The 12,034-nt window shown below is 39.2% G+C and overlaps 1 protein-coding gene across 2 annotated transcripts in view; it reads left to right on the top strand.

The window, feature by feature from the left end:
• EXOC2 (exocyst complex component 2) overlaps nt 1-11,686 on the top strand; it is a 366,356-nt gene extending 354,670 nt beyond the window's left edge. For both annotated transcript variants that reach the window (XM_082258649.1, XM_082258650.1), the window contains 5 exons: nt 708-763; nt 3,164-3,286; nt 4,223-4,284; nt 6,301-6,360; nt 11,355-11,686. In XM_082258649.1, coding sequence (XP_082114775.1) covers nt 708-763; nt 3,164-3,286; nt 4,223-4,284; nt 6,301-6,360; nt 11,355-11,448 — 395 coding nt within the window. In that variant the 3' untranslated portion in view covers nt 11,449-11,686. The remainder of the gene's footprint in view (nt 1-707; nt 764-3,163; nt 3,287-4,222; nt 4,285-6,300; nt 6,361-11,354) is intronic.
• Nucleotides 11,687-12,034: the final 348 nt, after the last annotated feature.

Raw genomic sequence — 12,034 nt, forward strand, 5'->3', positions numbered from 1 at the left:
TGTGGCTGTCAATCAAAGTCAGTGAGCCAATCAGGAAAGAGAGATGGGATGCGGCCGAACGGCAGCTCCAAGGCTGAATGGACATACAGAGCCGCAGCTCTGCTCGGGTGACCCATAGCAAGCTCCTTACTGTGTGAGCACTCGATAGGAGGGAGGGGCCAGGAGCAGCAACGAGGGGCCTGAGAAGAGGAGGATCCGGGCTGCTCTTTGCAAAACCAACTGCACAGAGGTAGTAATAATAACATGTTTGGTATTTTTTTTTTTTTTTTAAACAAGACTTTTTAATCGCTTTTAACAAAACGCCCTTCGTTCGAAAAAGTACATGAGCTTCTTTTTTGGCAGATTACAGGCGTTTTTATTTTTTTCATTGGTCACTTGTCAACCTAAAATTGCCTGCACAAAAACGCTGCTAAAATGCCTGTAAAAAAACGCCTGTAAAATTAGCAACGTCTGTGAACGTAGCCTAACATGTTTATTATTTTAATACAACAACAAAAAATTACCTTTAAAACTGCAAAAATGTGTACAGTATGTGTGTTATCTGGTCCTTTTTGTTGTCTAATAATGCTGAACCACCTAGCTAGAAATTGACTGGCTCTTATATTACTGGGTTGTTTTTTGGTTTTTTTTTCCCTCATTGCAAACATGTTTGCATATAATATGATGTTTTAGCATGCTACTAACATTTTTTGTGTGCCTGTTTTCAGGAGTAAGAAACTATTTGAAGGAGGCATTGGTGAACGTTATTGCTGTACATGCAGAGGTAGGTTTGCCGAGCACTTTAAGGCATCCGCTATTTTCTGTTTGATGCTTACAGAATGTCTAACCCAAGAAACAAAATCAAATATATTGTAGCGTACAGTCCATAGATATAGTGGCAGCATTTGTATTCCTTTTTCCGAAAGTACAGAACTGTTTTTGCTGTTGGTTTATCTTATTTGTATGATTTTAGTTAATGTGGTTGTTCTTTTAATCATTTGCCCTTTTTAAGAAGTAGCAGCTTTCTTTTAGACTGTGAAAGTCTAAATTTGCTAATGTTTTTACTGATAAAAATAATTCCAAAATCATTTTATAACTGAATTTGCCTATACCTCCAGTTTAAATGTTTTGTTATTGGCCACTTGTGTGCCTAGAATGCAGCAATATAGTCAAACTATATATAAAAAAAAATATATATATATATGTGTGTGTTAAATCTTGTCAGTTTTTGGCCAGCCTCTTCTGAGCTAACTTATTAAATGAGCTTTGCATGTTATTTTCTGTAGTGCAGTGTGAGGCCTTCTTGTGCCATTCTCTGCCAGCTTGCCAGGCTGTTAAATCAAAACATTCACTGTTCACATACAGCCAATGTTAACCACTTCGGCTCAGGAAGGTTTTACCCCCGTAAAGACCAGGCCGTTTTTTTTTGCGATTCAACACTGCGTTACTATAACGTCAAATTCTGCGGTCGTGCGATGCTGGACCCTAATGCAATTGATGTCCTTTTTTTTCCCACAAATAGAACTTTTTTTAACTCTTTTTTTCTTTTTTTTTTCTTCTCACACAAATAGAACTTTCTTTTGCGGTTTTTAGATTTTGCGCTATAAACAAAAAAAGAGCGACAATTTTGAAAAAGAACGCCATATGTTTTACTTTCTGCTATAAAATATTCCCAATAAAAAATTTTAAAAATCATTTTTTTTTTATCAGTTTAGGCCAATTTGTATTCTGCTACATATTTTTGGTAAAATAAATTCCAAAAAGCGTATTTTAATTGGTTTGCGCAAAAGTTATAGTGTTTACAAACTGCGGGATAGATTTTTGGAATTTTTTTGTTTCTTTTTATTAGTAATGGTAGCAATCAGCGATTTTTAGCGGGACTGCGACATTGTGGCGGACAGATCGGGCTCCTAACTAACATTTTTGACAGTTTTTGGGGATCAGTGACATTAATACAGTAATCAGTGCTAAATAATATGCACTGTTACTGTATAAATGACACTGACAGGGAAGGGGTTAACACTGGGGGTGATCAAAGGGGTTAATATATGCCTAACTGTGATTCCTGTGTGGGGGGATGGTTCTGTGACAGGCACAGAGAGATTGCGGTTTCAGCTTGTCAGACAGAAGAGCCGCCTGCTTTGTTTACATAAGCAGGCAGGTCTTCTTTCGGTTTCCCTCACAATCGCATGAGGGCAGCAGCAATCGCCACCGCTCCTCCCGCAGGCCCACCTCCCACTGTGTCTAATCGTGAACGCCGCCGGCACCTCGTGCACAAAATCACGTAGTACTACGTGATTTTGCGCAGCCGACCCGCCCTGCCGCAGTAATACTACGGCGGGTGGTCGGCAAGAGGTTAATAAAATGTACAGAAGGAAATCCAGCTTCACTGCCTTTGATGGTTGTATGTATTCCAGTGGATGGTTTGTGGAGATTTTTTAATAAAGGTTTAGGATTGTTGATAAATCTAACCAGACTCTCTCTGGAAACTTGAGCAGTCCCATAGTGTCCTCATTTTGCAGTACCTGTGTGCCACAAAAACTCTGCATGTTAATAGGACACCCGGATTTTTAAAGGGAAAAGTCACTGCATGTCGTACTAAGTGAAATTGCACCAATTAAAGTGGATGTAACCCCCATTTATGAAATTTCACCTGGGCGCATCTATCTGCAGTGTTTACCTATCGGTCTTCAAAGCCCTAAGTCCCGTTGCTTTCTTCTGCTCCATTCTCCTGTTATCAGCATTAGAGCTTCTGACAAGTTCTCCGTCAACTGAGATAAAACTAGACTGAATTTTGCATCTGGATGGGTGCTATAAATACATTAGCTGAGAGAAGGTCTATTCACAGCACAGCTCTTCGTGTTTCTGTGGAGAGGAGGTGTGTGCCTTTCCTCCGATCAGCTGTCTCACTGTGTATGGCTAAACTTCCCTTCCACAGGTGAATCGGGAAGAGAAAATTCTAACAAGATGTGCACTTTTTAAACAATTTAGAAAGCTGAAGACAGCAGATACAGTATACATGTAAAACATATGTAAGGAGATTTGTTTAATTTCTGTGTATCATCTAAGGGTGTTCACCTAACTGGGTATATGTGAGGGTTTACATCCACTTTAAATCTTGTTCATGTAACCAGAGTCTTTAGGAAGAAAGGTAAACATTTTCCATTGTTATCAATACTTCTAGGTGTTCTCAATTTCCAAAGAACTTGTCCCTAGGGTAATGTCAAGAATTGTGGAAGCAGTGGGGGAAGAGCTCAGCAGGCTCATGCAGTGTGTGTCATCCTTCAGTAGGAACGGAGCATTGCAGGTGCGTCCATTTTCTCAACACTTCATTTCTGCTATTTGGCTTATATTCTGTATATTAAGGTAGGTACATGTTCTGCTTTATGTGTTAGTATAACATCTCTCTGATGTCTGTTACATACTGTTGTTATTTTTGCCCAAATTATCTACTGGTTTCTCATATGCGTATTATTACAGCATACAAAAAAAGAGAAGTTTGCTAGAAAGAGTATATGGCAGTGTGCCAGAGGGTTCATCCAGTATTTTTAGTTACAGCATATCACACAGCACTTTGAGTGTGTATGTCCACTAATAACATCAGCACCTTCCTTAAAGAGCTTACAGTTCATATTCCTGACACTCCTGCACATTATACTGTAGGATGGAAGCCAGTGAACCAGACAGTAGATTATTGCATTGGAGAAGGAGAATCTTACACATAGTGGGGACACACACTGCAAGCAGCATAAGTCCTAATTGGATCGGAACCCTCATTGCTCAGTTCTGATCGCTAATATTCCTACTCCCTGGGTGAGTGGGTGGTTGACTTCTTAAGGACACTGGTAATTTTACTTACACTGGCACACTTCGTTTCCCTGTTCTTACTGCTGCTACAGTAAGCTAAGTGACCCCTCCAAACTGTGTTTTTCTAGGTGTTTTTTCCCAAACAGAAGCCTTTGCTTGTCTTTCTGAGTGGACCAACATCCTTTGTATAGGAACATATTATAAAAATATTGTAATGATTACTGTCATATTAATCTGTGAGCTAGTGATTGCTGCTTAGTATTCCCTTTCTTCTCTTCTCCACTGGTGCCTAAAAGTGTACATACTTTGGTGCTATGGACTTGATTGTCTGCCAACAATTGCTAACTGTATGCTTAAAATATGAAATGCTAAAACAGAAATGACATTGTAAAATGTATAACTTGACATTTCTTTACCAAATTGTTTCCCTCATCAGGCACGTCTTGAAATTTGCTCGCTGAGAGATGCAGTAGCTATTTATCTGACAAATGACAGCAAGTAAGTATGTGTCCTTGTGTCGAATATACAGTATGTCAGGGTAACCAAGAACTGCTGGTCTCTTTGGTGTACACCTTGCAAAAACCTAAAAACAGGTTGGTAAGGGAGTGTCAAATACCAGTTTACATTCTCCCAACAGACTGATGAATTTTAACACATTTGCTTCATGTTGACTCCATACTCACGTATGACAGTATATTAGACAGATATTTATAAGCATAGAGTGTTAGTACAGATTTGCAGTATATGTTGTGATTTTCATGTGTGGCTATTTCCATATACAGGAAAATCCTTGCCAGCAGAATTCTCTGTACACTTTCAGAGTTGCCAGTTGAGTGTTAAGGTAGCTATTAGTCAGGTAATTACTTTTCAGGATCCTCAGGATTTGATGGCGCTCCAAATCGTATTGGTCCTTAAAGTGGTTGTAAACCTCAGACATAACATATGAACAAAGCATATCCTTCTATAGCGTGTACTTATCTCAGTTAAGAGCACTAAGTGTCATTTGTGTCTACTGCTCTGTTCCTTTGCTATCTGCATGAGTCACTTCTGACAAATTTTCCTGAAACTAAGAGAAAAATGGTGACAGGGGAGGCAGCTCCAGCTGGTCGACAGCTTCAGCTCGATTCCTGTGTGCTCAGTGGAGGAGCGTGTGCCCCTTCCCTCCAATCGGCTCTCAGAACTCTCCTCCCTGAGTTCTGCAGAGTGTAAGTTCAGCTCTGTGCCCCCCATTTTATTAACATTAGGATAAGCTTAAAAAATTCAGTTTTTTGAACAGCTGCAGAAAGGAGAAGATTACAGATAAAGAGGTACAATTTATGTAGGGAGATTTGTTTCATATTGGTGTATCACCTGAGACCATTTACTTAACTGGGTATATGTATAGGTTTACAACCACTTTTAAGGGAAATTTTGCTTTGTCCATGCAAGACAAAACAAAGGCTCGCTTAACTGCCGTCCTCCCCAGCCGAACACACTTCTCTTCCCTTGTCTAACTTTCCCAATCACTCTATTGCTGCTCTGATTGGCCATTGACAGAAAAGTAAAAATCCTAATACTTCTGGACAGGGAGCAACCAATTCACTCCAATTCCTCCCAGGCGCTAGGTGATTTGCCATTTAGGCACTCAGTCTTGTCACATGGGGGCACCAAGAAAGTGCTGGGGGGGGGGGGGGCTGGCTACAGCAGGCAAAGTTTGAGGTCTGGTATGCTGTCCACGCTACCTCTGTAGGCAACTTCATAACAGTGAGCAACTTTTTTCAGTGGGATTGCGTGTGGGTAAATATTGCCCCCAAAAAATACCCAACTTTTTAATATGTTCTGTTTTGATAACACTTCATGATTCTGCATATTTACCCTAAATGTCTAGTCCCAGCAAGGCATCTTCTTTTTGTTTTTTTTCTAGAGTATGGAAAAGTCTTCTTCGGGTTTTTGAATAAATATCCCCTAACTTATTTTCACTGTCATAGGAAGACACAGTCAGCAATTAAAACCTGACCGAGGTTCTCATCCTTTCCTAATCTACAGAAAGAATATTTGTGTTCTCATCTGTGAACCCATTGGAGAGGTTTCTCTTTACTTCCTGTTCTTGTGACAGAAAGTGATTTGATATCTCCTCAATTGGTACACAGACAGCAATAAATAAAAATAAATATTTCTATTCTTTCTGCATTCTGTTCAGAAAGAACAAAAAATGAACTTGGAGTTGGCTTTTAAAATTATTTTTTTTGGTATTCGTTGCTTTTGGTAAATTCTGTGCTTTGTGCTGTGTGCCCTCTGGAGTTGTATGTAGAAGTAAGGCTCACTGCAAAGAATGACATATGAGAATTGCAGCATCTTAACAATTACATAGATTTGTTATTATGCACATAGATTGAGGGAGATCTGTCAGAAAGGTCATATTCCTTGGGCTGACTAGCGATTTCCATCCCTCCCAAGAAACTGAGGGGTGCAGGCTTATTGATGTGTACTATATATTGAAATGCATAATCTAAATGTTTTCTGTTTGTTACGCAGATCTAGTTTCAAACAAGCACTGGAAGCTCTTCCTCAACTTTCCAGTGGCAATGACAAGAAGTGAGTAATTTCCACCAGCTGACAATACACTACCCTAAAAATCTTGTATTAGCTTATACTTATTCATTGAAGACTGGCATATGCGTTAAATATAAAAACGTTTTCTGACACACCAACTCCGATGAGAGAAGGAGCTCTTCATGTGAAATGTCTAGCACATACATCACACAGTGGTTATTGTATGGACCCGTCATAAGTCACTTCTCTAACTGGTTTACTGACCCACATTAGCTTCACTTCCGCTAATTAGAAACCACACTAGCAGTCAATGAAGCATTAATGTATCCTTTTTTTTCCCAAGTTCCTCCATCAAAGCTTATTATTCTGCTTTACAAGTGATGTGCTTCAATAAGTTCACGTTCAGACATAGCTCCTTTCTGTCTTTGTATTTGCTACTTAATGATAGAACCCCTTTCATCTGTGTCGGCTCTTTGTATGTTACCGTTTTTTGCTATGAAAATTACATAATACAAACTGTAGATTGTTAGGTCTTTAGTGTCACAAATGCTGGCATGTCACAAAGGCTGTGTATGATTATCGGAAAAGAAGGTACAGGATGAGGGAGGTAGGACAGTGAACAAGGTAGTGCTGCTTATCATCATCCTTGGATATTAACCAGCAAGCTCACTAATTATTACAATAACCCAACTTTTCCTAATCCAGACACAGAAAAGAACTAAAAATAGCACACACACACACACTAATTCCTAAGCTGCCACCACTCTCAATTTAAAAGCTTGTGAGAAACCCTGCTCCCGACACCTCCAGTCAGTAAACTCTGCACTCCGTCTGGCACTCTGACCACTCACGGTACCATTAATAGAAGTTACAGGTTAGTTAAACCGGACAATATAACCTAGAATCGGAACAGTATTTGTGCAGGGATGGACCCCTCATACATGACGTAGATTTGATTGTGGATCTCTATTTTGTTACCGTTCGCATGAAAGTGGAGTTAAAACCAACCTAGACTATCCAATAGGATGAAATAGGTTGGTCGTTGCCTCTTACCCAATTTGCACAAGTAGGATTTTGGTGATCAAGATCTTCAAAAAAAACTCATAACGGTGTCCAGTTATAAATTATGAATCCAAAAGTAAGAGTAATGTTGTTCTGCTGTACATAGAAACAAAACACATATGCATAGGACAGAACCAGTACCAATGTAAAGAGAGGCAAATTATTAATAACTCTCTGATATTCTACAATAATGCTGGCACATTTAGGGTATAAAATCTCATCTCATGCAACAAAGGTTTTGCAGAAAAATGTATAATTGTGCACTGCATGGTATGGGAGTTATGGGATATTACATTTTCCAGGACTCTTAAAGATTGTATACACATGTGGACTATGTGGGATCATTACACCTAAACTGTGCAAACTGAATGCAGTTCAGTTGAGGATATGGTTGACTACCCCCTCTTCCTCAAAAAACTTTACTCCCTTGGTCTGTGTAATTGTACTCTTCATTGGTTCTCATCCTTCCTACCTATTTCACCGCACTTTCATTGTCACTTACAACTGAACTTCTCCTCTTCCTTTTCTGTCTGGGTCCCCCAAGGTACTGTTCTTGGATCTCTCCTATTCTCGATCTACACCTCCTCCCGGGGTCAGCTGATTTCCTCCCATGACTTCCAATACCATTTTTATGCTGATAACACCAAAATCTATCTCTCTACCCCTCAGCTCACTCCATCAGTATCTTCGCGCATCACTAATTTACTAGCAGACAACTTAGTCTGGATGTCACACCACTTCCTCAATCTCAATGTATCCAAAACTGAGCTCTTAATATTTCCTCCACGTGCCCCATTCTCTGACTTCTCTGTCGAGGTCTACGGTACAATTATCAACCTGTCCCCGCATGCCAGGGTTCTGGGTGTAATGCTGGACTCTGAACTCTCCTTTCGGACCCACATCAAATCACTGTCCAATGCTTGCCGCTTCAATCTCAGCAACATCTCCAAAATATGCCCCTTCTTAACCAATGACACCACAAAGCTTCTAATTCACTCCCTGGCTATCTCTCGCCTCGACTACTCCAACTTCCTCCTCATTGGAATACCTTTACCTAGGCTATTCCCTCCTCAGTCCATCATGAATGCTGATGCCAGACTCATCCACCTTACCAACTGTGCAGTGTCTGCTACTCCTCTCTGCCAATCCCTCCACTGGCTTCCGCTCATTTAAATTAAATTCAAAATACTAACAACAACTTACAAAGCCATTCACAACTCTGCCACCAGCTACATCACTAACCCAGTCTCAAAATATCATCCAAATTGTTCTCTTCATTCCTATCAAGATCTCCTGCTCACTTGTCATCTCCTCCTATGCTCGCCTCCAGGACTTTCATCGGAGCCACTCCCATCCTTTGGAAGCCCCTACAGCAATCTGCCTGACTATCTTCTACTCTCTCTACTTTTAGGTGATCCCTGAAAACCCTTCTCTCTTACAGATCATCCCCCCTGTTATTACCTTTTGTATCCCTTGATTGTAAGCTCTTACGAGCAAGGCCTTCTGACTCCTCCTGTATTGAATTATATTATAACTGTACTGTCTGCCCTCGTGTTATAAAGTACTGTGGACTGTTTGTGCTATATAAATACTGTATAATAATAATAATAGACTGGTGTCTAGTGAGAACACACACCATGTTAATTTTATAATAACTCCATCCTGACAGACCTAAGCTGCGATGTTAAGTGTTAATAAAAATGAGATGCAAACGAGTAGAATAAAATATGGGTTTATGAGATTTGCAAATAATCCCTCCTAGGTTGTAGGCTCTTACGAGCAGGGCCCTCTGATTCCTCCTGTATTGTTTTGTATTGTTACTGTACTGTCTGCGCTCATGTTGTAAAGTGCTGCGCAAACTGTTGGCACTATTTAAATCCTGTATAATAATAATAATTGCCTTTTTTTTCTCATGTAGATTTTTTTACACGTCCTTTTTTGCAATTAAAGTTGTATAAAATTATTGTTATTATTAAACAGGATTTATATAGCGCCAACAGTTTGCGCATCGCTTTACAACATGAGAGCAGACAATACAGTTACAATAAAATTCAATACAGGATGAATCAGAGGGCCCTGCTAATTAATTATAATTCTTTACATTTTTTTTTTCCATAAAATAATTCTTTACATTTTTTTAATTGCTTACAGATTCACTGCAAACTTTTTACCGTAGTGCACGCTGGAAGACCATTAAAATCTGCTCATGGCAAACTCCCATGCACAGCATTATTGACACTCAAAGCTGAATCCATGCAGATCTAAAAGACACAAATATATGCAGCCCTGTGTTCATTAATATAGCCTTTCACATATTGTTAAATTGCAAGCAGTATAATTACCTAAATTTTTGACTTGGTATCATCATTATGCAATTCCCTGTGTAGCAGAGCTAAGAGGTAGAAGCAGCCTTACTGCAGTGCTCATATGCTAATAGGGGGCATGTGATAGGAGTGAGCAGAATGATAGAAAGATGAGCTGAACCGTTGGCTGCTTATCCTTACACTGTCCATTCACAGGCTAGGGGAGTGATGTGATAAAGCCCTGTGTTAACTGCTGAAGAGAAAAATCAGGTGTTCTCCCCTACCTTACAGGGTTATGCTGTGTGTCAGAGCTATGTAAATCTAAGAACTGGACAGACAGATATACAGATGACGGGCTAAACAGCTCCCTTATACTTTATGTCTTTATATGTGATTAACATCTTCCAAGGACCTGTAATTTTTTTATATAAGTTTCAGCATCAGGTTGAGCACATTTTGATGTGCTTTTCTTTAACCACCTGACCTCTGGAAGATTCCCCCCCCCCCCCCTTTATGACCAGACCATTTTCAGCAATACGGCACTGCATTACTTTAACTCACAATTGTGTGGCCGTGCAAAACTGTACCCAAATAAAATGTATGTCCTTTTTTTTTTTCCATAAATAGAGCTTTCTTTAGTGGTATTTGTCACCTCTGCGTTTTTTATTTTTTGCGCTATAATCAAAAAAAGGCCAACAATTTTGAAAAAAAAGAATAATTTTTTTTTACTTTATGCTATAAAACCTATCCAATAAGAAAATTGAAAAAATTTGATTTCTTCATAAATTTAGGCCAATATGTATTCTGCTACATATTTTTGGTAAAAAATAAAATCCCAATAAGCGTATATTGACTGGTTTGCGCAAAAGTTGTAGCGTCTACGAACTATAGGATATTTTTTATTTATTTTCTTACTAGTAATGATGGCAATCAGCTTTTTTAACGGGACTGCGATATTGGGGGGGACATTTGGACACTAACTGACACTTTTGACACTTTTTGGGGACCAGTGACACTAATACACTGCTCAGTGCTAAAAATATGCACTGTCACTGTACTAATGACACTGTCTTGAAAGGGGTTAATATCAGGGTCGATCAAAGGGTTAATTGTGTGCCCAGCCAGTGTTTTACTGAACTGTGGGAGGTGCTTTCACTAGGGGAAGATATGGACCATATTCCCTGCTTTGCAGAGACATGGGATCATTGCCTCCCCTCCTGTCAGAACAGCATTCTGCCTTGTTACATAGGCAAATTGCAGTTCTGTCCTTGTGGCTGATGATCAGCAGGTGCCAGCGGATATAGAGTCCTGCGGTACCTGCTGATTGGCTCCCACTGTTTGCAATCAGAGAGCGAGCTGCCGGCGACACACATTCGTGTCCCCTACCCGGAAGTGCAGGCTCACGTATATATACGGTATTCTGCACACAGCTGCCGCCCTGTAGCAGTGAAACTGTTATAGGGTGGTAGCAAAGTGGTTAAAGAAATGAGTGAAGAGTCCTGCTTTGCTGATCTTTTGTGCCATTATACAGTCACAGATTTGTTAATATAAGTTGATACTCTTATAATATGCTGTGGAGTCACAACTGTGCTTTTGTATTGTAATGCGTTTGAATTATTTTGTTGCAGTTTTCAGTTAATTCTATTTTAAATATATGTCTCTCTTTTACAGGTTACTGGAGGATCTGTTAAATGAATTTAAGAGTAGTATGCATTTACAGCTAATGTGTTTCCAGCTATCTGCCAATATCAGCTTGAAGACTTAATAAACCAAGCATTCCCCACCATGTAAAAATCAATTTTTATCAAAACTTATTTAGCTTTATCACAGTCCAATTCTACAAATTCAACTCTGCCATTGTTTTAAATCGAAAAGGAGGCTTAATATTATTTCAGTATTCCTAAGATATATATTGTACCCAACAATCTTCTCTGTTGTATCCCATTAACAATGTATGTAACCCTACCAGCCCAGGTGCATCCAATAAACTTTTTTTTTCCTATTGTGAGACTCAAATTCATGCTTGTTCTATTACAGAACTTGGTAAGCTGGATATCAGCAAGGTTTGATCTGGTAAGACAGAATATAAAGGATGTTTGTTATAAAAATCTGATGCACAGGAAATAGAGGTGTTGCCCTCAACACTCAAAATGCATTTTGGTTTTTAGGGGACCTGGGCTTCTAACTGCAGCTTCTCCGTGCAAATTAATATTTCATCAAAATTAGTAGAAAACAACAACACACAACCCCCTAGGAGGTGGGACTTTTAAGGGCAACATTAAATACAGTATATATATATATATATATATATATATATATATATATATATATATATATATATAGTTAAATTA

The sequence above is a fragment of the Pelophylax lessonae genome, assembly GCF_965119305.1.
Source record: "Pelophylax lessonae genome assembly, chromosome: 5".
Lineage (NCBI taxonomy): Eukaryota > Metazoa > Chordata > Amphibia > Anura > Ranidae > Pelophylax > Pelophylax lessonae.